This window comes from Pristis pectinata, chromosome 1, assembly GCF_009764475.1.
Source record: "Pristis pectinata isolate sPriPec2 chromosome 1, sPriPec2.1.pri, whole genome shotgun sequence".
Taxonomy (NCBI): Eukaryota; Metazoa; Chordata; class Chondrichthyes; order Rhinopristiformes; family Pristidae; genus Pristis; species Pristis pectinata.
In genome coordinates this window covers 35,386,909-35,413,810 of record NC_067405.1, presented here as the reverse complement: position 1 = coordinate 35,413,810, position 26,902 = coordinate 35,386,909, and the positions used below count along the sequence as shown (strand labels likewise).

General features: G+C 37.4%; 1 protein-coding gene across 1 annotated transcript in view; it reads left to right on the top strand.

Moving 5' to 3' along the window:
- scn1laa (sodium channel, voltage-gated, type I-like, alpha) overlaps positions 1–6,737 on the top strand; it is a 132,055-nt gene extending 125,318 nt beyond the window's left edge. Inside the window, 3 exon segments of the mRNA XM_052027520.1 lie at positions 1,662–1,766; positions 4,332–4,602; positions 5,399–6,737. Coding sequence (XP_051883480.1) covers positions 1,662–1,766; positions 4,332–4,602; positions 5,399–6,582 — 1,560 coding nt within the window. The 3' untranslated portion in view covers positions 6,583–6,737.
- Positions 6,738–26,902: the final 20,165 nt, after the last annotated feature.

Here is a 26,902-nt window from a genome sequence, read left to right as displayed (position 1 = left end):
AAAATACTTGGAAACATCTTTAAGGGCTGGAAAATAATTAAAAACATGAAGTAAAGGGAAAAAAACACTTACCTACACTTTTTCAGTCAAGGTTATTGATGCCAATAGTGAATGCCAGCCATCCTTGGCAGTAAGCTGTGAGTCTGGATGCAGTGTGCTAGCATCCATCCTCCACCTTGTTTCGAAGTTGCCCCTTACAATGTATGGGTTTTAAATCAGGAATGTTGACCTTAGCACTGTAGTTAGTCAGTAGTTCTCTTCAGAACCTTGCCTGGGTGTCAGCATATTCCAGCCCTTTGCTTCTCTTAAGACACTGTTGGATTGTGCTGATGGCCACCTTAAGATTCTGTAGAGAATCACTGATTAATTTTATTATACATCTCAGTATGTTCTAGATTTCATCACTTTTGCATTGCCATATGGAAGTATGGAAGGCACAGGAGATCTTTTACTGGCATATCTGAACTCTTGCTCCATTGAGTCCAGGTGCTTCCTAAGGTTAGATACAGGGGTCAGATACATTTTATACCTGATCCCTCGACACTACACCAGCTATTGCTGGTGCATCTAGCATGGCTCCATTCACTTGATGGGGTTGCCAACCTTAATTAAAAAGGTAAGTCTCACTAAATGTTTTGTTTACTTTTCTTTGTTTCATTATAGAATTATGTTTTTGTTTAATTAAATATTTTAAAATAATTTTACCTTTTTTATATACTTAAATCAATTTCTTTTTCCAAAATATTTCTAATTATCAAAGACATTTAAAAACAATATATCAGGGCTTTTAACTGGCAGGGCAGAGATGGGGCAAGGCTTCAGGATATGTCATCTAGAGCCCTGATCACCAGTGGTGACTTGCTCCATTTGTGGGTCAGTCGCAGAGTGAAGGCCTCATGCTTGCTGGGAATCATGTAACTGCTAAAGGTTAAAGCAGCCTCAGGTCTGGTCAGGGGTGAGCATTGGCAATGGGCCAGATCAAGTACAATCTGGCCTATTATCTTAATTTCCTGAGCCACATAATAACAAGGCAAACTTTATGTATCTTTTTTTAATTTTGTAGATAAATAAACTTTATCGATATAAATGTCAATGTTATTGGAAAAACCTATTAAAGTTAAATTATACAAAGTAATCTTAAAAATCTGCTCTCAAGGACAGTAGAAACTGAAGAATTTGTTTCCACCATTCACTTCCCTGAGGTTTTATAGTCTGGTTCAATTCAGACCAGGTGAAACTTGGATGGAGTATCACCAGAGATTGCTCTGGGCAAATCTGTGATATTTATGAAATCATTCATTTAAAACCATTGGGCAATGTCTAAGATTGGTACAAAATTTTGAAGTACAGTAAGTGCAAAAGTTAGCAATGTTTTATAACCTCTAATATAATTTAGAAAAAAGGCAAAAATGAAACTTGCAGTGTTTATTCCTTAGAACATTCAAAATTATATTTACAGACTGTAAATATGGCTATGTAAAATATTTATACTATTGATGCAACCATCCCTTTTCTGTAGTTTATTATGCAGTTCAAATAATCTGATGTTTATTGAGCTAGAAGTAAATGGAGTATTCCATGGAAGTCTAACTGAATGTTGTAAAATTGGCATACAATTGGCTATGAATGTGATTATAACCAGTACGCTTTTGTCATTTTACTTTGGAGGTCAAGACATTTTCATGACTGAAGAACAAAAGAAATACTATAATGCAATGAAAAAGCTAGGCTCCAAGAAACCACAGAAACCTATACCAAGGCCTTTGGTAAGAACCATTAACGTAACATATACCAAGAACAGATAATTTTTACTATCATACTTACAGTATAAATAAAGAACACATTATGGAGGTTTGGTCTATTGGAATGAAAGAGGCAGGAAATAAGTGTGACTGACAAGAGTATGTGAAGACAGGAGGAAGGAGGGATGAGGTGGGATGAGGAAGGGCAACCATTTTGATGGTAGCAAATAGCGTTGTTTATTTTTAAATAAAGTATTCAAGAACTTAATAGCTTTGCAATCGATTGGAAAAGCAAAAAAATTCTAATGGGGAACTTTATATAAAATCATTTGGAGCAGGTTCCAAGACTCCTCAAAGAGACGAATCAGTTCATTAGTAAAAGCACATATGTGTTGAAACCTGATAGATATAGAACAGCTAAGAACAGCTTTAAAAGTGGAAAGCAGCTTTAGAATGAACCCAAGAATTGAAAGGTTATTATCATTTGGGTAAAGACTATATATGAAAGGTCCAGGGCTTTCAAAAATTACCATCTCCAAAGCCAAGTTGACCAGAGAATGACCAGAAGATGGTGGAGAGAAATAAGGAGAGAAAAACAGCTGTCACCCTGAACAAGTGGAAGATCACAGTGCTGGAGAATTGTAATCCAGCACCAGTATAGCAGCTGACTTGAAGAAGGGGAGGCAGCAGAGATACAGCCTTATGTGTGAGGAAAACTGCCAATCAGGGAGTTTAACAATGAAAATAAGATTTAAGTTTTAAAATAGGTGTTGTGCTTTATTTACTTGTCTGATGGGTTGATAGTTGGCGGGAGGTGCTCGGACAGCAGATCAGGAAAACAGATTGGATGTTGCCACCTGGGGTAGTAGTTTAGGGAGACAGAGAGAGAGCGAGAGAGGAGAGAGAGAGAGACAGACAGAAATTTCATGAGGAGTAGGCATTTTATCTAGAGACCTACCTGTGGTGAGTTCCTAGCATCAAGCTCCCTAAATTGGGGCCTGGCCAAGCTGGTGCATGATAAGTAAATTGAAGCAGTCTCCAGAATCACTGTGAGGGTCTATGTTTACACACGTGATATGTGGTATCTGACATCCAGAGGCCAAACATGAGTGATCCAAAATACACTCCACATTGCGAATTCCACTGTGTATGCCCATATTACTCATACTGTGAATGAAGAAACAATTTCAATAGTGGTGAAGCTGTTAAGTAGAATATTTGGTGGAAATCCATAATATACAGCTTTATTCATGTGTGAACTTAGAAACAAATATTGATAATGACCTATTATTATTTTGTCTTAATTTGCAAAGAAGCTTGCTGTCAAGCAGTGTCTGTATTGAAATCGGCTCATTATTTATTTTCATGATTGATTATTAGCAAATACATACATGTTTAATACTCAGTGCATTGTCTTAGCTGTGGCTCAATTTGCAGTTCTCCTGTCTGTAAATCAGCGGCTTGCAAGTCCAAATGCCACTTCAGAGACTTGAATGTAAAATTCTAGGTGATTATGTGAATGAGTCCTGCATCGTTGGAGGTGCTGTCTTTCAGATATGTTCACCAAAAAAGTGTGCAGGGATGTGAACAGAAATGAAATTGCAGGAGGCTTTAGCAGATAGTCATGCTTAGTGTGTGGGAAGCAACATATAAGATGGTGTACACCATGGAAAAAATGAGATTATCCACTTTGATAGAGTAAACAAAGGTTGAGTTTTTTTTAATGCTAAATGATTGTGACATGTTGATGTTCAAAGGGACTTGGGCATCCTTGAATGCATGTCACTGAAGTCTAACATGCAGGTGCAGCGGGTAAGTAGGAAGACAAATGATTTGTGGTCTTTAATGTCAGAGGATTTGAGTATAAGAATAAAGACGTCATTCAATGATTGTATGGGACCTTGATGAGACCATATGTGGAACACTGTATACAATTTTGTTGTTCTTTCTGGAAGAAGGATATACTTGCTGTAGAAGGGGTGCAACAAAGATTCACCAAATTGGTCCTTAGAATGGCAGGTCTGTCAAATGAAGAGCGAATGAGTTGGCTACCAAAGTAAGAGGTGACCTCAATGAAATAAATAAAATTCTTACAAGGTTCAAGAGGATAGATGTGGGGAAGATGTATTCCTTGGCTGAGGAATCTAGAATTATGGGCTACAGTCTCAACGTAAGGTTTAGGCCATTTAGGATTGAGATGAAATATTTTTTCACTCATAATGTTGTATAATTTTGACATTCTCTACCCTGGAGCGCTGTGGAGACTCGCTCATTGATTGGAGTTAAAACAGGGATTGCTAGATTTCTGGATATTAAAGGAATCAAGTGACATGGTGACAAGGGAGAACAATGGTGTTTGAGATAGAAAATTGGCCATGATCTTGTTGAACACTGGAGCAAGCTTGAGCAGATTTCTGTTTTTCTGATCTCTCTGTTTTTTTCTCTCAAGTGGATAACTTCATTTTTTTCCACGGTGCCTGCCTTTCCCTTCTTATACATATTAAGAAAATTAACTTGGATATGTTGAAAATATGTCCTTGCAGGTGGTGCCAATTGTAATTAATATATCTAATGCTGTTTATTTTACAGAACAAGATTCAAGGCATGGTGTTTGATCTTGTAACCCAGCAAGTCTTTGATATCAGCATCATGATTCTCATCTGCCTTAACATGGTCACCATGATGGTAGAGACTGATGATCAAAGTAAAGAGATGGACAACATCTTATATTGGATCAACATGGTTTTCATTGTTCTCTTCACGAGTGAATGTGTGCTTAAACTGATTGCACTTCGCTATTATTATTTTACAATAGGCTGGAATACTTTTGACTTCGTAGTCGTCATTCTTTCTATTGTAGGTAAGAACATTATAAGGCTTAAATTACTGTTCAAGAAGTGTTATTTCTATTATTCGTCTTTGAAATGGCTTTGGTGTTTGATTAAATCTTAGGAATTGCAGCTATTTTATGAAAAATATATAGCAGCAAAATTATTTAACTTAAACTTGATAAATGCTTACAGTAAGTTCAAAAGTTTATTCAATTCTGCAAAAAAATGTAAGTAATTACTTGTCTGATGCTAATTCCAAATGGAATTGAGGTTTTGTAATGTTGTTCAATATAGAAAACATTGAGAAGTATTAACACAAAGTGTAAACCTGATTTTTTTTAACCATTTGTTTTATAATGGGATGGAGGTAGAGATATTTTTATATTAGTGTATTTGATTTAATTAAACAGACGCTAGTATTACTGTTTGTTAGATTATGGTGTATAACTGCAGTGCTCAGAAAAATTCACAAATATGTCATAAGACACCTTTGGTATAATAAACTGTCATGAACTGAGGAACCACCAAAAAAGAAGAAAAATGAAAAATAGGAAGCACTTATTGAAATTCAGTACAAAAACTTTTAAGTTTTCATATGTGATAAAGGTGATAAAATAAATACAATGGAAGTTGGACCAAGGAAGCAAGATATTTCTACATTAAGATGCTTAAAATAGTCCTGAGATTTACTCTTCTGGTTTGTGACATTTTCTCAATCCTTCAATGTTGTATTGTTTTGAAACATTGTTATGAAATCTCATATGTGTATTATTACACAAAAATAATTGATAAAGCTTAAAAAATTCATATGTTTCTTTCCTCCAGGCATGTTCTTAGCTGACATCATTGAAAAATACTTTGTGTCGCCAACATTGTTCAGAGTTATCCGACTTGCCAGAATTGGCCGTATCTTGCGTTTAATCAAGGGCGCCAAGGGAATCCGCACACTGCTGTTTGCATTGATGATGTCTCTTCCTGCCTTGTTCAACATTGGTCTGTTGCTTTTCTTAGTCATGTTCATTTATGCCATATTTGGGATGTCTAATTTTGCTTATGTGAAGAAGGAATCTGGCATTGATGATATGTTCAACTTTGAAACTTTTGGGAACAGCATGATCTGCTTGTTTCAGATCACTACTTCTGCTGGCTGGGATGGGTTATTGGCTCCAATTCTGAACAGTGGGCCACCAGACTGTGACCCAACAAAAGATAACCCAGGCAGCCCCATCAAAGGAGACTGTGGTAATCCATCAGTTGCTATTTTATTCTTTGTTAGTTACATTATAATATCTTTCTTGATTGTCATAAATATGTACATTGCTATTATTTTGGAGAATTTCAGTGTTGCTACAGAGGAAAGTGCTGAACCACTGAGTGAAGATGACTTTGAGATGTTTTATGAAGTTTGGGAAAAATTTGATTCAGATGCAACTCAATTTATGGAGTATGGTAGATTGCATGATTTTGCAGATGCCTTGGAACCACCTCTTCGAGTGGCAAAACCCAACAAAATACAACTCATAGCTATGGATTTGCCCATGGTTAGTGGAGATAGAATTCACTGTCTTGATATCTTGTTCGCATTTACAAAGCGTGTGCTGGGTGAGGGTGGAGAAATGGATGCTCTTCGACAGCAGATGGAAGAACGCTTTATGGCATCTAATCCCTCCAAGATATCCTATGAGCCTATCACAACCACTCTGCGGCGTAAGCAGGAACATGTGTCTGCAACTATAATTCAAAGAGCTTTCAGGCGATATCTGATTAGGCGAACACTGAAACAAGCATCTTTCATGTTCAAAGAGAAAGGTAAAGCAAGTGAGCTTTTACCTGGCAAAGAAGAGATGGTAATAGATAAATTTAATGAAATATCTACTACAGACAAAACTGATATGACTCCTTCTACCACATCACCGCCATCCTATGATAGCGTAACAAAACCAGAGAGAACCAGAGAAGAGAAAGAAAAAGAAGACAGAGGCAAAGAAGTAAGGGAGTATAAAAAGTAAAATGCAAACAAATCAAAAAGGATCCACTTGTACGACATTGTTTACGGCCTTTTAAGTGTGACCCAACTGTATCAAACAGACTCCATATGGAGATCTATGCCAAACAAACAATTAGTATATAATGAGGTGACTGACCCTCACCAGGAGACTGTGACTCTGTATAGCGGGGGATGTGTTGGGGGGGGGGGGCAGGGTGGAAGCAGGGGGAGTCATCAGTTGGAACAGGAGGTTACTGTTTCCACTACCAGTTGACACTGCTGAAGAGGAAAGTCAAAATAGTTACTAAGATGGTAGGAAAGAAACAAAGGGACCAGAAAATTTTACATATTTGTGTGTCATTTATTGTGCAACACTAGTATGTTTTATCTGTATATTTTGCATTCCAGTTGCCACAGTTCCACAGTTTATACCAGGCCCATAACAATTCACACATTATTTTATAATTCATAAGTTATATATTATATGTGACTATTTTTCTAAATGGGGGGGGGGTGGGCCTTTATGTTTTTGGGAAAAGGTTTCAAGCACTACTTTTAAGGTAAGCAGATCACCCCAAAAGTTTAGGAGAACGTGTTTAACATGGACAAAAATGTTTTGCATGGAAGCATGCTGCACTCATTCATTGTGCATGAGGAATCATTAACCCACAAATCAAACAAAATATTTTTTATCTATTTAGTGTTTCAGGGTGGCCCTGATGTCCAAGGTGCTTTACTAAATGTGTTGTGTTATATTTGAACAGTTCTGATATGTGCCTGTTAGTTATTTATAACCCCTAAACTGAGAGTTGATGGGTATTTTTATGTGGAACATTTACAAAAACTCTCAGCAGCTGCAATTTTAGTGTAAGTTCTAAAGACACAATTACTATTCCTTTTATACTGCCATGGGTGGATAGAAACAAAGAAACCTAGAAAGGATCCACCCAACAAAACTGAGTTGACCAAAACTGAACTTTACAAAAACTGCTCTGCTTTATCCTGCAGTATTGTTTAGCCATCTTCAGCTCTCAATAAGACTGACATTGCACAAGACAAAGAAATCCCTCTGTTATGTAAATACTTACTTCACACTGTGGTGCATATTTGAGCAAAAATTTATCTTGGCACAGCATTCATTGCATCAAATATGCACCACATTAAGTCTAGTTAGCAAGCTTTTGCCAGATGTATTCTGTATCATTATATATAGTTTGGATACTGTCACTGGTGCATGTTTATATTGCTTTTGCTGCTGTACACTGTTCCTTCCACTGCCCAGAAGTGATTGAAATATGAGAAGACATAAGCCAGTGATAACTGAGAACTTGCTCAATAAGAGCTCACTCCTCCTAGTTTGCAGCGAACTAAGAAGTTTTTTTCTTTTGAGTTTCTAGATTCAAATGCATACTGTATGCTGTATGATCAGACTCTACAGGATATGTTGCAGATTGCTTGAAATGCTCATAAGTGGTTGAATTTTCTAAGGAAAATATAAATATTGTAAAAATTCATTTTATTTTACTTTTCAGCATTTGTACATATAAAATGTTAATGAGAATGATTTCAGGTCAGAACTATAGACACTTTTTTTTACATTGATCCATAGCACTTTTTCATCAATGAACTTCCCAAAAGAGAAAGAACAGAAAACTTTCGTTTACTTTTTAATAAATGCACACATCTTCAGTATCGCAAAAATTAATTTGTGCAAAGTTTGGACCATGATTCACTTCTTTCTGCAAAGTGATATCCAGAAATAAAATGAGAGTTAAACATTATTCAGACCTAAAGCACTGCCTGTATTGAAGGTGTCAAGGAAAGAATCCTTGATCCTTTATACTGTCCATTTGGACACTTTTTGTCTTGTGAAATAATTCATGCTGCACTGGAATGGTTTGAAAGAGAAAATGGGTCCACAGTTTTCTTTCACAAGAACAAAGTTGATATTCTTTAATCACACCCAGGTTTTTTTGTGTTTTCTTACACAAAGAGAAGTTAAATGTAAACTCCTTATATTAAGCCTATTGACTTGTAGTGTATTAGTGAACTGCATGCAGGATAATGCTAATATTACCGTAAATAAATGGTAAGACTACATTACAGAAACAAGCTAACAGAATAAATAATTTTTTTTATTGTACGTAATGACTGACTCTGTGTGGATTTTGTTTTTGTTTGGTTGATCTTGCACATGTGTCCATTATATACAAAGAAAATCTTGAGAATCTTCCTACAAACTGTTCATGCCAGATTCAGAAAGTTACTCCAATGTATTCTTTGGTTTGGTAATGTATTCATTTATAATGTTTTACATATTCAGTGCATTTCTGAATTTGAGGATATCACGCCTTTCTCTGGGTTTACTCTCTTTGGTAACAGATTATTGCATAAAATGTTTAGTGCATTATATTTGTATAAGTAGATACTACTCTTGTTATAATATCATAACACCATATATCCAATTTATTTGCACAATTTGTGCAGTTAATACTCCATATTTGGGTGGTCTTTCCATTTGTGCTAAATTGAGGAAATGCCAATTATGTGGTAGTCTGTTTAATATAAAACGATTTTGATGATCACACAAAGGATTAATAAAAAATAGAATTTTATGCAAAATAATATTGTTGGGGATGCTGATTTATTTACAGAAGCAGCATCTGTGAATTTGTGATCAGGAGGTTCAGATCTGTGAGAACTGACAATGCCCTCACCAGGTCCAGCAATAGAATGAGGGAAATCCTGACATTTGGGAGGATGAGAAGGGAAGCCTGAACCACAAGGTCCACTGAAGGTTCTCAGAATGCTGTTGTTGTCACTGGGATAGGAGATCATTGAGAAACAATTATTTTAGTCTGGAAGCATGCAAGATGGCCTGGGATCCTGAGGCTCAGAGAGGAAAACCCTGGAGTCTCGGAGTATTAGTGGCAGAGCTTGAGTCTAGAAACACTGAAAAATCCAGGGAATGCGTGCCATAAATATTTTAATGACAAGGTTAATGAAGACAAGAGTCATAATGTGAGCCCTAGAAATAATCCTTCTTCAGTAGCTTCTTGGGATTGACAATGACTTGCTTCCATTCTGGTTTTGTAGGTTCTGAGGTGGCTCTGAGGCTAATGTAGGAATCACAGACTCTTCCACAGAGTGCCATTTACAAACAGCTTCTGTGTGCTCCTGGCGAATGGACTCAATTGATCTTTTTCCACTTTGCGCATTCGTAGGCCAGAGGTTGCCAGGTGTCACTTCTTCAAGGAAGGTTTGAGCACATCCTTGAATTGTTTCATTTGACCACCTGGTAATCTCCTCACACAACACTGTGTCCGTTTCAGGAGTCTGGTGTTGGGCATGCAAGCAACATGGCCAGCCCGAATGTAGCCAACTGAAGGTAAATAGGGCCTCAATGATGAGAATGTTAACCTGGGAGAGGACAATGACATTGGTTTGTTTATCCTTCCAGTGAATTTGGAGGATTTTGCAGAAACAGTGTTGATGATATTTTTCCAGTGCCTTGAGTACCTGCTGTAGATAGTCCGGGTCTCAAAAACACATGGGAGGGCAGAGATCACTGCTCTTGGTAGACCATGGGTTTCGTTCCAGCTCTGACATCTTGATCTTCTAATACCCTTGTCCTCAATTGATCAAAGGCTGCACCGGTGCATTTAAGGCAGTGATGAATTTCATCCTCTCATATGCTCTGATGAACAAGTTGACAATGTCTTGGAACACGTACAAGCAAGTACAAACACAAGCCTCATCTCCAGCTAAACTGTTGAGGTTCAGACAACTATTTTGGAGTGTAATCACTGTAGGTTGAACAGTTTCCCATTAGTTCCAAAAGTAAGTTCCGCTTCTGCACTCCCATGGAAGTCTGTTGGAGGTGAGGTGCAACCTTGCAGCTAGAAAAACTGGGAAAGGTACAGGGACAATGACAAGAGTCTTGTTTGATACCGGTCTTCACTGAGATTGGTTCCATTGTAGACCTGTTGGCAACTATTATGGCTTGCATGCCAATATAAGATGGAGGTGCATTTCCGTGGGTGGAAACATTTCAGAAGGATGTTCCACAGTCTGCCCCAATTGATGGAATCAAAGTTGAAGTGGGGTAGGTATAGTTGTGGATGCTCCTCAAGACGGATGGAATCCACACTGTAATTCAGGGAGCAGCTCTTTTTGCTGGAAGGAGACAATTGAGGAGGACTGGGATGATGACATTCCCTGTGGCAGACAGCAGGAAGACTCTTCTGTAGTTATCACAGTCAGACTTGTCTCCCTTCTTGAAAGTAGTCATGATTGTGGCATTTCTGAGTCATCCCCCTATCCACTGCTGTATATCCTTTTTCCTGGATGTGGATGATGAAACTGGATTTGTGACTGAGGCCCTTCATTGTCGAGTCTTGTTATTTTTAAATTGGCATATGGCCTTCTTGTCATTCGGGAGTGGAAGCAGAGAAGGCCTGGGCGGATTACTGTGCGATGGAGTCAATGGCACTTGTGTCAAGGGCAGAGATGCAGTTGAGGAGTCTTCATTTTTCCTTCCAGCAGTCTGTCATAAGTTGATCATCACCCCCATTCTTGGATTTCAATGAGCTGGGGCCTAGGGTATTTGAACATTTGAACCATAGATGGCTTACCTGGTACCATTATGCACCTTCACAACTTCTGTAAATGATGAGATTAATGAGATGGATAATATCGTTTAGATTCCTCACAAATTTCTTGCCCATTACTCCATTAATTCTCATCCCACCATGGATGATGATATTGGAGTAAAGTGTAGGGTTACTTGAGGATGTTGAATTTCAGCCAGCCATTTCAAGATTATAACTTCCAGTCTAATTAATCAGCAGCAAAGTGCAATGGCAAATATCAAACATTTAAATACAGTAAGTGTAAAGGGAAAGTTATTCTGCAGACACATTATGGAAAGAGGTGGAGAAGTTGCAAGATGACAGATTTTAAACATTCTGACTCATTGTAAGATCATCTGTGCTCTGCCCTATCTGAATTGCAACTCTGAGATTACCCTCCAAAAATAAGTTACCTTTGTGACCCTTGGTGTGAGCTGTTTACAAAAGACAATGATCTGATTGGTGGCAGCTCCAGAATGGCCAATATGGGAGTTGATTCAATGATTCTTTGTGAAAGATCATTTTAGATATGTGTAGGATATAAATAGTGATACAGGGGATATATCACAGAATTAAAGAACTTTGTAGTTACTTAAACAGTCTTCACTGTGAACCTGAACCAGATTCTTGCAGGAAGAAGAGCTTCCAAAGATTTGGTGTGTATGCAGTGGTAATTAACTGTGCTGTTATGAGATTTGTATAAAGAATTGCCTTAAATATGTGCTCAGAATGAAATCAGTAATATGACTCAATGTTAAGAATAGAAAGTGTTAAATGCTGATGTTGTTATGGTAACTTCTGCAAATAAATTATTCTTTACCATGGCTAAATGAAATGCCTTAAAAATCACAAGCTGGGAGATGACTCTTTAAAAGAGTATGTAAACAAACGATGCCTTGTCTAGACTTTACGTGACTCCTTTTGTAAGCAAACACCTTAACATTGGGAGTTACTTCCATGGCGAGGTTGTTAAATCCAATGAGGTTACCCAAGGTTTTAGAGCTCAGATCATCAAGCTCACAGCAGCAAATGCCATTAACAAAGCAAGTCGTGCCAACAATTCCAAAAAGAATAGCCAGTTATCAGCCACTCACATCTTGGCGTGCCCTCAAGTCCTGAGGCAGTGTTGTGAAAGACAAAATTCAGAGACATAGTGGAGATCGTGGTTCATCTGACTGTCCACTTCTCCTTTGGACTCAGCATTGAGCACAAAGGAGGAATGGTGACTCATTTGAATGGAGACACTGACCCCTTGGAGAAAGGTAAATGCAGGCAATCTCCTATCTTATTATTACTTTACTAATTTTAATTATTTGTTGGTATATTCATGTGTTAATCATTTTGTTTTTATTTTTAATATCATTTAAGTACATTTGAATAGTATTTAAAATGTCTCTATCTTAGCATTAGACAGGGGTGAGCTGTCAACTATTGTCAGTCTATACTGGAAATAGAGTCTTGGGATAAAATACATCTGTAAAAAGAGCATACAGGAAACGCATGCTGCAAATCTGGTGTTGTGGGCTCTGTCCAGGATAATCCAGCCAGCTTGCAGTGAGACACAGAATACCATTACAAAACAAAAATGTAAAAATTTGAACAGAATAATTGTACCCTCCAATTATCCTCTGTTGTGCAGATATGCAATTTTTTAATACAAATATTGCCAAAGTATTATCTTTTCCCAATCTTGTGTTGGTACCTCTCAAGTTTTCCCAGGATCTATCATTTTTCCCTTGCTATGTCTCTTCTACATGGTGCTCCTTGGCAACATTATTTGAAAGCACAATGTCAGTTTTGACATGGATGCTGATGACATCCTGCTGCATCACCATCTTTCTTTACTCCTCCACTTTATGATTTGTCATACTGATATTCCCACATCTGACAGAAATTTCCTTCAAATAACTTCCTTTGCCTTTGGTTCCTGGCAGTTCCTGAGCCATCAATTTAATCTCTTTCCTCCCTTCAAGGTTGAATCAGACATTGAAATAAACCAGAGATACTCCGATCACAAATCTGCACCACTACCATTCTCTTCTGTGGAATAGTCAGTCTGCAACGCAGCTCCCCACCTACCCCCACCTCCTCAGCTCATCTGCAGCTCATGCCTTCTTTTATGCTGTTACCTAGGAAACTGACTTTTCCTGGCCAGCAGTGTGTCTACCATCTGTTACCTTCAACTTTTCCAAATGCTCCTGACCCTATCCCAACTTGCACCAAGTCCAATTCATGCATCGCACCTGTTGTTGGAGACTTGCATTAGCTTCTATTCCAGCAGCATCTTGATTTTAAAATCACCATTTTGGTTCTCAGATCACCTCCATCTCTTTGCCTGTCTGAACCTTATAAACTCCTTCAACCCTTCACCCCTCTAAGATCCCTAACTTTTTCCATTTCTGTTCCCTTGATCATTTCCAGATTTAAACATTACATATTTGTAGCCATGCCTTCATTTGTCAATGTCTTGATATTTCATAGGTTATCTCATATCTCAAACATTAAAATATTCATGTCAAATATAGTTACCAATTTCTCTTTTTGTCAGTATGAACCCATTTGGACTACACTACTTCCCCAGTATATGGGCTAATGGTTACTAGGATCTTTTGAACACATTGTAGACAGTTAAAGGAGTGTGAATTGCTGGTGGGATGAAAGTAGCAAAAGAGGAAATATTAAGAGTTTTAGCATTGTTAAAATGAGATGAACGGTGAAATGTGTTTCAGGCAATAAGAAAACCAGGGAGGGAAAATAGAGGGCTGTGAAAATAGTTTTCTACTTCTGTCTGACTACATGTGTGGTGCATAAAACAGTGGGATTATTAAAAATGGACTGTTGTTTTAAAAGAGTATAGATCAAGTAATCACAAACCGGCCTGGCCACAATAGGTTGACAATCAGCAAGGATGTGTTAAGGGAAGATTGAGTAATGTAATCATTTTTTGCAAAAGTAATAAGTTGTCTTCTTCCCTTCTTAGGCATTCCATCAATGATGACTTGATTCCACTTCAGTTCGGTAGTTTCAGAGGTAGCTGATACACCCTATGTGTGATCCACAGATTCTTCCATAGGTGGGGCAGGAAGTGCTTGAGGAGATGGTTTGAGTGGGTTGCTTGGGATGCTTTACTTCTTCCATAGTTCTCATTTGGCCTCCATGTGTTCCTCTTGAAGTAACTCAAGATGCTTAATGCTTTCCTGGATCCTCCTCCTCCTTTTTGAATGGACATAGGCTAAGGATTCCCAAGAGCTGATGAACATGATAGATTTTTTTCAAAGTATCTTTGAGAACATTCGCAAAACATTTTCTCTGTTTTCTCGCTGTCACAGAGCTTGGAGCAGAGTACTTTCTGCAAGGTTTGGCATTAATCGTGCAGATGAATGAGAAGTTTCTGAGGAACAGGATTTATGTTCACTTAGAAAAGCAGGGACTGATTTAGGAGGAGTCAGCATGATTTTATTCAGGGGAGATTATGTCTCACAAATTTGATTTTGAGTTTTTTGAGGAGCTAAGTAAAAAGATTGATGAAGGTAGCACGGTAGACATGGTTTAGAATTAAGACAAAAGTGTAAAGTTATGCACTTGTGTAGGGCAAACAAAGAAAGACTCAATAAATGCTAAATATTAAAAATGTAGAGCAGAGTTCATTTCAACACATCTCTGAAAGCAGCTGGGCAGATGGATAATGTGCTTAAAATTGAATACAGAATCCTTTATTAGACAGGACACAGGATATAACTCCATCCTCCCCAGATTTTACTCCCTTCGAGACAGGAATTTGTATCTGAACTTGAAGTAAATGGATATTGAGGGAGGATAGAAGGAAATACATCCAGCATCCTGACTTAGAGGAATGGGAAATGTCTGGACAGTCAGTTTTCTGAAAAAAACTTAGGTTTTACTTATTTTTCTGAATGGCTTGGACAAAATAAATGTGTTTTTTATGAGTGCCCTTTGGAAGTAGTTTGGATTGTGATCCTGATCCAACCTACATAAAATGTTTTGCACCTTATTGACATTGTGTCCTCAATGGAATACATTGTTTTATTTTGCAGGAGGAACATAAGGGATTGGGAAAAGCCGGAATGGCAGCTTTCTAAAATTACACATTTTCAAAGGAATCTTGCCAAACATTTACACATACCATCATCACAGTCCACAGAATGAGAGACATGTAGAGTGCCCTGAAGAGTTGGAGGTGTAATAGAGGGAGAGGAAGGGAATACAAGACCAGGAGGGAATTTAACTAAGAATAACTAGGTAGTTAAACTACACTCAACGAAAGAATCTCATATTTCTATGTGATCAGGATATCTTAAACAATGTCCATTGGGCAGTATAAATCATTTCCATTCTCTATTTCTTCAACTTTGATTCCCTTTCAGCTAAGTAAGATTTTATTTTCTATGCTACTTCCAATGTCCTTATGTAAGATGAAGTTCAGCTGACATATGTTCCCTCAGACCTTAGAGACCTGATTTTGTGCTTGTATTTCATGTTAGCTGCTCTCCCAGGTGAATTACTGATTGGCAATTTAGCAGTTGCAGAAGTGAGGCATTGGATGGAGCATTAAAGAGGAAAGTTCAGTACCATTTTTCAGATTGATAGTGAGCCAATCTTTGCAAGTTGCTACTGGGCACCAATTCTAAAAAACTACAGTATTGCGGTCGGCCAGTAGTCTCATCAGAACTTTGAAATCTATAAAAGTGACTTGTTCATGTATTTTAATGCAGATGGTAATAACACTGAGATATATACCTTGAAGAATATTCACCAAGACTCTGAGATAACTTCTCATTAAATTAGTATTTACTACAATTTGTGCAGACAGATGTTATGGAGATGCTATACAGTTTGTGATAAGGGGCAAAGATAATTGTCCTGATAATGAGAATGCTATTTGTAACTAACCCATAAAGGTTGTATCAGTGATAATTAATTATTTGTTTTATTAACAGCATTTCTAGCGACAACTTGATAAGATCATGAATTATCCTAGGTGACCATGGCTGGCACGTTTCTTCTCATAAAACTGAACACAGAGTTTAGGCTTCCCCTCAAAAGCCTCTAATTGCTTTCATTCTCAACTACTGAAAGCTGAATTTCCACTGAATTTATACTAAGGCTCCCCCTGACATAAGAGAAATAGCAAATGAAAAATGTATTTTTCCCCTCAGACCAGTCAGACAAATATGATCATGCCTTTTGACTCACTCATATAAAATATGCAGTTTTATGCAGCTGTGCCCACTGTCTGTGAAAACACTTCCTCTTCTATTGGTTGCTAAGGAACAGCTATATTCTTACAGCCTCTGCTTCAGATGTCTCAGTGTTTTAAAATTTGGTCTCTTTGCATTAGCTTTTCTTCACATTAGTTCTCTCAGCTATTTCCATTTTGTGGATTCATGATTTTACCTTACATGTACATTCTTGCATATATGAAGAGATCACAATAATGACATAAATCGATCAAAGCTCAATGATTGGATACTAGCAAATAATAATGCATATAAAATCTTGAAGTCAATACTGTAATTAAAATCATTATGATTCTTTCAATGCATTTTATCACATTCTCTCCTAACTCATGGGAGTACAAGCGATTACCTGCTGATATCATAGTTACTGACAATTGGTTCAAGAACATGTGATCCAGTAAGCTGCATTAGAAGATAGAAACAGTTTTAAAACTAAATAATACAGAAAAGCCTACTAAGTATCTGTTTCATGGCATTGGAAATTTTATTTTTCCTTCAGCCACAGGAGTCCTCACCGATGTCCCCAGAATGATACACATCCCATTATTACATATGTAATCAAACTTCTGAGATCCTATCAGAAGACTATAGAATTCTTGCAATCAGGTATGTACAAAGTCATATTTATTCTACCTTTGATGAATAATTTGCTATTTTAGTAATTATTTTAATTCTCTTATGCTATAAGTAATAGCAAGTAATAAGTAATTATAAGTAATCTTTGATTTATTCTTGTTTATAAATAACCAACTAAGTACCAGTTTGTCCAAGAGAAATACTTCTGTTCTCTTGCTGGAAAGCAAAATGAAGAATTATCTGCAGCTCAATATGACAACAATATTTTCATAGCACTATCTAGATACTTTGCTCAGGGAAAACAGAGAGTGATCAATTATAGGAAAGTTTGGCAGAATAATCAATCTATATTATCAAATATAATCTTTTTCTAGTGCTGAGATGAGTACAGTAAGAATTTGGGAAGGATTTCTAAAAAGTAGACCTGATAATGAGTAGTTGGACTGAGGAACTGCAATGTATGTGTGGATGGTACAGACTACAGCAACTGTGTGCTGGTGCTGGACTGAATGTTTAGCGTAGTTGATGGGATGCTGATCAATTGGGCTGTTTGATGGTTGATTTATAAAATCAATATGCATTCTAGAAGTCAAAATGTATGTGTTATTTTTAATTAACAGCAGTTTTGTCTTAAGTGTATAGTCTCTTCCCAACAGAATTTGATCTCCTTCAATAATAATCTTTATTTGCTAGCTAGGAGTAATGGGCAGTTATTTTTCTAATTAACTCTGAACCAATATTGGTATGTGCAGATCCATGGGAGAGCCCAGTTGAACATAATGCTTTAAATAATGACTGTATGGATTGAATTTAAAACAAACTCAACAGTAAAAGCTAAAACCTGAAGAAAATTTGAAGTCTTGACTGTTAGCCTAGAGTACATCGGTCGTGAGGCATGTGGGAACTAAGCACAAATGACATCAGTTTTCTTGTCTTTCTATTTTTATCCTTTGAGTTGCAAAGCCTGACACCTGCAGATAACAGGGTGAGCAAATGGTCTGTATACAGTTGGTTGTCTATGTTCCCTTTAGCTGTTTGCCATGAGATGCCAAGGAACACTCAAGTATTAACATTCCCTTCTGATTTCTCCCTTACACTTTTGTTTTATTATTTGAACGCAGTTTTAAAAACAGCAAGTATCATTACTAATGATTTATACTAAAATGCACTTTATGCTATTAAGTATATTGCATTTTAGAAAAATGGAAAAAGTGTAATGCCCTGGAGAACATTGCAAACCTGTATAAACTGTATTATGGTTAATTGTAGAACTAAAACATTTGACTGGAACTTGAAGTGGTTAGCTACTTTTAACAATTATGAAAGTAATCTTACAGTAAACCTGTCAACATCTAAAACCACAAATCTTAATAAATTATTGTGTATTAAATGCTAATGTATTTAAGCTTTTCACTTGTCAACTGGTAGAGAAAGATTAGTAATCCTGGTGGGGATATGAAGCAGTTTGAGTGAATTGACCATTTTGAGGCACAAAGATAGAACAAGCACATGGACAACTAGGCTATTTGTAATATTTCTTAAATTATTGAAATGTGGCTATGTTTAAATACCTTTCTCAGCTGCAAGGAATTTGCTGATCTGAACTATTCTCTGCTATAAATGTAACTGGATGAGTATACTAATTTGGGTGTTAGTGGATAATTTAATGCCATCTAATCTAATCAATAGCAGAAACAATGGAATGACATAAATATACTTGCATGATTTTAACTTGTGAAGAAAATTTCCATTTAAACAGCAAAAGATTACTAGACAAAGCTGTTTAAAATAAGGTGTTACACCAAGAGAAACTTTCTTTGTTTCTTGGGTGAAGAACGACAAAACACAGATTAAGGTGATTAGCAAAAGAACCAAAGACTACCGGAGGAGAGACACTTTTATGCAATGAGTAGTTAGTATCTGGAATGCATTGCCTGGTAGATGTGTGAAGCCTGATTCAATCAGCTGCATTACTTTTGCAGAGAGCCAGCATGAACTTGCAAAATGAATTGAGTCATGAATATGGGCATCTTTGGAAATGTCAGGATTCATTGTACATCCTGAAGAGTTGAGAGTCAACCATAGGATAACCACTTTCTGTGTCATTACCATTTAATGATTCTGTAAAATAATTGTCCAAGTGTTTACGTTAACTACAAAATTGGCTTGACAATAGGAGACAGAGGGTTGTGGAGGAGGGTTGTTTTTCAGACTGGTGGCCTGTGACCAGTGGTGTGCCATCAGGATTGGTGCTGTGTCCACTGTTGTTCATCATTTATATTAATGATTTGGATGAGAATGAAGGTGGATGGTTGGTGAGTTTGTGGATGATACAAAAATTGGTTGTATAATAGTGAAGAAGGTTATATAAGATTACAATGGGATCTTGATCAAATGCGCCAGTGGGCTGAGGAATGGCAGATGGAGTTTAATTCAGAGAATTCATGGTGTTGCATTTTGGTAAGATAAACCAGGACAGGACTTGCATAATAAATGGTAGGACCCTGCAGACTGTTGCAGAATAGAGAGACCTAGGGATGCAGGTACATAGTTCCTTGAAATTGGTGACACAGGTAGACAGAGTGGTGAAGGCATTTGGCACGCTTGCCTTTAATGGTCAGAATATTGGGATGTCATGTTATAGCTGTACAAGACTTTGATAAAGCCACATTTGGAGTACTGTGTACAATTCTGGTCAACCTGCTATAGGAAAGATGTCATTAAACTGGAAAGGGTGCAAAAAGATTTATAAGGATGTTTCTGGGACTAGAGAACTTGGGTTATAAGGAGAGGCTAGGATTTTTTTCCTGGAGTGTAGAAGGCCGAGGGGTGACCTCATAAAATCATGAGGGGAATAGATAAGATGAACAGCCAAGGTCTTTTCCTCAGGGAGTCCAAAGCTGGAGGGCATAGGTTTGAAGTTGGGGGGGGGGGAAGATTTAAGAGAGACCTGAGGGGCAACTTTTTCATAAAGAGGGTGATAAGTATATAAAAAGAGCTGGCAGAGGAAGTGGTACAGGTGGGTACAATTATGACAGTTAAAAGGCATTTGGACAGTTACATGGATAGGAACAGTTTAAAGGGATGTGAGTCAAATGCAGGCAAATGGAACTAGCTCAGTTAGGAAAGTTGGTTGTCACAGACAAGTTAGGCCGAAGGGCCTTTTTTGTGTTCCATAGCTCTATGTCACTGTGACAAAATGTCATTGCTGATTTGCAGTTTCAAACATGGATGTGATTCAATGGATAAACTTGACCTTTAGGCAACCATACCCAGACAGTACGGTATCAGAAACTGCTGTTTATGAGTAGGGATGGCTACCACGACCAAGACTGCTATCACTACAAAAGCAACAATGGCAGTTGTTTTTTTCTTGTAATGTCCATTTGGTGGCTACATTAATTTCCTGCATCGTTGCAGTCATCAGGGTCTTCACTTTCCTGTATTGTTCGCTGCAATGCACTACAGATCCAAGTTCCTGACTTCTATCATCGTCCTATTATCACCACTTTGAATGAAGTGACTGTTCAAACTGTGTGCTAGTGAGATCAATATTTGCAAATCTTTGATTCTTAACAGCCTGTGGTTTGGAGATCTTGCTTTTGTAATTTTCAGATTTATTGTCAATAATGCAGAAAACAGGAACCTCTTCAAAATGGCTTAGCAATTCCTCCTGCTCATTTCTGCTCCAGGACCTATCCGATATTCACACCAAAAATATTTCTTCCCTGAATGAGTGTGTCTGAACTATTGATTGAGTAAACAAACCGATAGAACAATCGTTTGGTCATGTCCTGGGAGGATACTTCAGAGGGCATGAGGACTGTTCAGATTTTTCTTTTATTTAAGCATTTATTAACACCTTAACTGACGTGCATCATAAGTTTTTCCTGTTCTTTGGTGTTGTAGTATTTCATTCCTTCTATTCCTAAGCATCTGCAGACATGGAAAAGGCTCCAAGGGTACTAATGGAATCGGGCTTTCCTCATCCAGAATTATTGGTGCAATCGCCCTCCATCACACTAAATAAAAATCAGGCAACATTGTCAGATTTTTACAGGAGTGAGGAATTGTGGTGAGAGGGTTTTGACAGGGCAACATTTATGATATAAACTGAGTAGTGTTGTTGTTCTAGCTTCCAAACATCAACTCTTGCTAAGATGTCACACATCACTTGAGTTGACCGACAAGAAATAAACTTTTAAAATGTCTATTATCTGTAGAAACACAGATATCGCTGGCAAGGCTGACTGTTCTTACTGAGAAGGCCATTAAGAGTCAACTCATTACTATTTGTGTTGAAGAGTGTGGTCCAAATCTAACAGACAAGGGGAGCAACATCTTCCCCTACTTCCTATGCTCCTGCTTCTCCCCACATCCAGATTTTCTCCCAGAATTTCACTTCCTGTCTTCATCCTCCAGGCTCCTCCCTTTCTTGGTTCTCTTTCCACAGATGCTGCCTGATTTGCTGTGTTTCCAACATTTTCCAACACTATCTTCCTTTCTCATGCTACTCTCAACAAATCAGCCATCTTTCCTGCTCTAGTTTCTCATGCCCAACAACATTCAACCTCTGCGCCTTAACCTGTATTTGTATTTATATAGGTAAATGGGTTCTGATAAATATATATTGTTCAAATGATTGATATGAAGTGGGAAATAAAATTCTACAACAGATGTGTGATTTATTTGGGAGAAGGAAGTGCTCCAATTAAAAATATGCAATGTACATTTTCAGCAAAATAATCAAGAACTAAGATGACTGTAATTTTAAAGATTAATGAGCTTCCCTATGTTAGTTGCAAGAATTTAAGTTCAGTTCACCTGCTACCGGTTTGATTTTTATTGATTCTCATTCAGATTTTAAAATGAAGTGCTTCATGTCACCCCACTGCATCTTTCTACATCTTATGTTCTTTCCCTTCTTGATAATTAATTCCCAAGACTAAGATTGATCAATTTGGCTATTGATGTCAGTGAACACCAGGATTCAGGTTTTATTCCTTGCTTACCCAACCATGAGACTGGTGGTTGATTTTCAATATAGAGTTAAGTTCCTCAATGCAGTGCCTCAAAGAGTTCAACTATATCACACTGTATGGTTTTGAATCTCAATGGTTAATTGTTTATTGTAATAATTTTGAAGGTGGTACATCCTGTGCATTCGTAAACTAAGAACAGGTTGGTATGTTGGGAATGAAAAACTTGTTGGTAAATTACCTTCCTGCAGATTAATAAAATTGCAATCAGTATATGATCTCACTTTAAAAATGTAAGACTGTAGGACCAAATTGATCTCCAGTAAATCTTCAACAAAAAAAAACTTTTAAATTTTTGCTTCTGGCTTAAAGCTAACCAACTATAATATTTATTAAATAAAGCTTCCTTATTCTCAGACTGAATCTTACAGGATTCTCAAGATGTTTATATCAGATACAGAGATGGAAGATGCTTCATTATAAATCATCTGCCCACACACTGTAAGCTGAAAATATGGAATGCACTGCAGCATTCAGGAAAGGCAGACTGCAGCATGTTATTGGCTCTCTGGAGAATAACTAATACTATTGAGTTTTAGGAATGCATCACTACAAGATGCTCTTCCTGTTTTATCAATGCATACATTAAAGATGTTATGTACAACATGAATCATTTAGATGTAGAGAGAGTCAGCCATATTCTAAAAGAATTAAAACCTGAGAAACAAACCTGGCATTGCAAAGTGTTTCTACATTTTTTTCAACATGCCACTGTATAAATCCTCCTTTTCACAATTAGCACTGGCAGACAATATGTTTGAGCAGATGAATCAGTTGATGTATTTTTTAAGCTGTTTGCACCTCAGCAGTCATACAATGCTTTATGTCTGTGTGGGAGTGGGTAGTAATTGATTCAGCAAAAATACATTATCAACGTATTCTTTCTTTCATTAAACCACTTTAAAAAAATCATGTATAAGCCTAATGACTAAAATGTTTATCCTAGTTTGCCTCATATAGGCCAATGAAGTTTATTGTCTGACGCACCAAATGATGATATTTCCATTATTATAATAACTCTCCAACAGCAAATAAAACAGCTCCATTACAGAAATAAGCAAATATGAAAATAAAAAGAAATTCTTTCTTAAAATGGTCTTACCACCAAAATAAAAATATTTATTGTGTCTACAGTAACACCTTAGGCTGTATAACACTAGGCTGGTCATTTGAATAGATTAGCACTTAAAATGAAAACAAGAATTTAGGACAAACATGTTAATATTTGTACAAAGGCCAATATGGAATTTACAGGCATTCCTTTAAACACCTTCAATGTCAAGATAAGAAAAGTAGTTGGGAAAATAAAATTGGTTGTTCTCTGTATTCGCAGCAACCGTTCAAATAACATTAGTAAATGAGAAAATTTTCCAAGACTTTTCCGAGTTTCCTAATAGGTTTCTTTTATTTATCATGTAGGCACCTATAATATTTACCATTTCAGCACCATAGGGGAAGATCAGACATAAACAAAGCTCCTTTGCAGGGTTCCCATGTTAGAAAAAGAAGTTCAATAGAAATATTTTTGTTTAATTAGGATTGAGGAGGTATTTAGATATTCACACTGACATATGTTTTATGGATTACTTTAAGGGGTATGGATACCATTTATATGTTATGTCTGACAAGGAAATAGAATACTCTGAGGCAAAAAACGTGATTCGTGGGAGAGCTGATATGACTTAAAAGAGAGTTGGAATAAGGGCGTGTTTTAGTATAGATCAACCTGGGCTTGGAGCATAGATTTTAGATTATTTTCACATTGAAACTCCATGTTACAAGGATACTTAAAGTGGAAATGGAATTGGTTGGAACTGGTTTACTATTGTCACATGTACTGAGGTACAGCGAAAAACTTGTCTTGCATACCATTCATACGGATCAATTCCATTACACAGTGCATCAAGGAAATACAAGGTAAAACAATAACAGAATAAAGTGTAATAGCTACAGAGAAAGTGCACTGCAGGTAGACAATAAGGTGCAAGGTCACAACGAGGGAGATTGTGAGGTCAAGAGTCCATCTTATCATACTGGGGAACCATTCAATAGTGTTATAACAGCAGGATAGAAGCTGTCCTTGAGCCTGGTGGTACTTGCTTTCAGGCTTTTGTATCTTCTGCCTGATGGGAGAGGGGAGAAGAGAGAATGTCCAGGGTGGGTGGGGTCTTTGATTATGCTGGCAGTGAGAAGTATAGACAGAGTCCATGAGGGGACACTGGTTTCCATGATGTGCTGAGCTGTATCCATAACTCTCTGCAGTTTCTTGCGATCACAGGCAGAGCAGTTGCTATAACAAGCCATGATGCATCTGGATAGAATGCTTTCTATGATGCTTCGATAAAAATTGGTGAGGGTCGACGGGAACATGCCAAATTTTTTAACCTCCTGAGGATCTAGAGGCACTAGTGAGCTTTCTTGGCCGTGACATTTATGTGGTTGGACCAGGACAGGCTACTGGTGATGTAGGAACTTGAAGCTCTCGACCCTCTCGACCTCAGTGCTGTTGATGTACACAGGAGCATGTGCAGCACCCCACTTTCTGAAGTCAATGACCAACTTTTGTTTTACTGACATTGAGGGAAAGATTGTTGTCATGACACCATGCCCCTAAGCTCTCTAAGTGCAATCAGTAGATTGTAGCCAGTAGTTCCCCTTAATAAGTATAATTAACCTATGTATATACTTTGGAACATTGTTCTATCTCATTTCTGAATACCACAGATCAAAACTAATTCAAATAAATTACTCATGCTAATTTTGCTGTTTGTAGATTATTCAATGAAATTCATACTTCATACAGAGTGGAATCAGATGAAGATATAGTTTAAAAAATATATAGCAGAATCTCTTGATTTAGCAGAAGTTAAACAAGTAGGGCAAAATCAGGCCTTTTCTGTGGGGTGCTACATGCCCTTGAAGTTCCAGAATGACATTTTCAGTGTGAGTGTGAGCTTACTGATTATTTGCAATTGAGATTTTAAAGGCAATTGGTTAAAGAATAAGGTTTGAATGACACTAGGGCCACAATTATCAATTCTCTGTGCAGCACCAAGATCAGATTTCTGGCCCATGTCCACATTCCTCTAATAAATTCTATAATGAATTTGCTCTGTACTTCGAAGGCCATACTCCCCTCAGTGGGATTGCTGCTGTGTGTAGAAATGTCTGAAAGGGAATTGGTATCCTCAAAAGCCATGAACCACAATGTCTTTGAAGGTTTTATAGATTAGACAAATGATTTATTCTTATTTGCTATATTAATATTTCTGACATTGGCTAATGTGAATTGCAGGGTGGAAGGTTAAGTGTACTCTGTCTATGAGTGGACAGCCTTCTAATGCTCCAGGGAGACCCCGCATTTCTGCAATCTTTGCACTTTGCTGGAGGACAAGGTGCTGAGGCACATGCAAGCCAGACTGAACAAGCCTGAGCCTGCATGGTGGTAGTCTGAGCTTCCACTGCAGTATTCAGATACTGGGGGGCTCTGCATCTGCTGCACTGAAAGCGACATGAGGTGTGGGCCCAAAGGCATGCTAATAGAGTTGGTCACCACATCTACACTGAAAAGGATGAGCGCCAAGTGCTGTGCAAAGACCAATGATGATTTTTTTTTGAGAAGACTTCACTTTTTCAGAACTTGGCAATGTTGACATGGCCAGCATTTATTTCTCATCCATAATTAAAGAATCATACAGCAGCGAAACAGACTATTCAGCTCAACTCATCCATGCTGACCAGTGAGCACATTACGTATTAATCCTATCCCCCAGCACTTGCTCCACAGTCTTCCATGCCTAGGCTATTCAAGTTCTCATCTAAACACTTAAATCCTCTCAGTGACCCACCTTCAACCACTCTCCCAGGCAATACATTCCGGATACTTGCCACTCTCTGAGTGAAGAAGGTCCCCCTTATATCCCTTCTAAATCTCTTTTTCCTTACCCTAAATCTATGTCCTTTAGCTTTACCTCCCCCTGATGTGGGGAAGATCCGGCATGTTCTGGTCTTTGGTGATGCCAGATTAGCAGATTTTCTGGACTGTTGAATGCTATTTCTTTTAATACCCCAACAAATGCTTCATTGAATTTTTAGATGTTACACCATATCCAGTGAATCAAGTAAGTTTAAATGGAGCATGGGAACTGGAGGTCCAATGAGTGGATATGAATCATGGAATCTGGACTCATGATTGTGTGTGCATGAGAGAGGTGGCGAGCATGACTAAGAGAGGACAGAATGTTGGGGTGCCTGCGTGTGATAGAGAGGAGGGTGTGTGTGATTGTAGTTGTTTTTATTACAATCATAACATATCCTTTAAGACAATCATTTGAATTTTGTTTTTCCTATTTGTGTTACAGATCTAGTAAATAAGACCGATGTAATGGGAATTGTCTTAATCCAAAGTCTGAAAGTCTACAATATTATAGAAAGGTTTTCTGCAGCAGTTTATTGATATTTTAATTACATTCACATTTATTATTATTTTATTTGAGAGAAATGTATCTTAAGTGAAATTCTGGAAAATTCCATAGATCCACTGTGCAAAACTTTATGACACTCAGCATTTTCTATTTTTATTTCAGATTCCTGCAGTTTTGTTTTTACATTTACATTTACTCTCACTAACTATAGATGAATGCTGTGTATTGTGGGATTGATTTTATTTACTGAACTAATATTTAATGGGAAGAAGTTTGATATACTGTTCTTTGTATATCTGTGTGTAACTGGTTAACTCAGACGGACTAGGCAGAATCCACAATGGAGTAAAGTGGAAACAACTAAGTTAATGGGTCGAATAGCTATTTAAACTTTGATCTCACTAATATTTATTT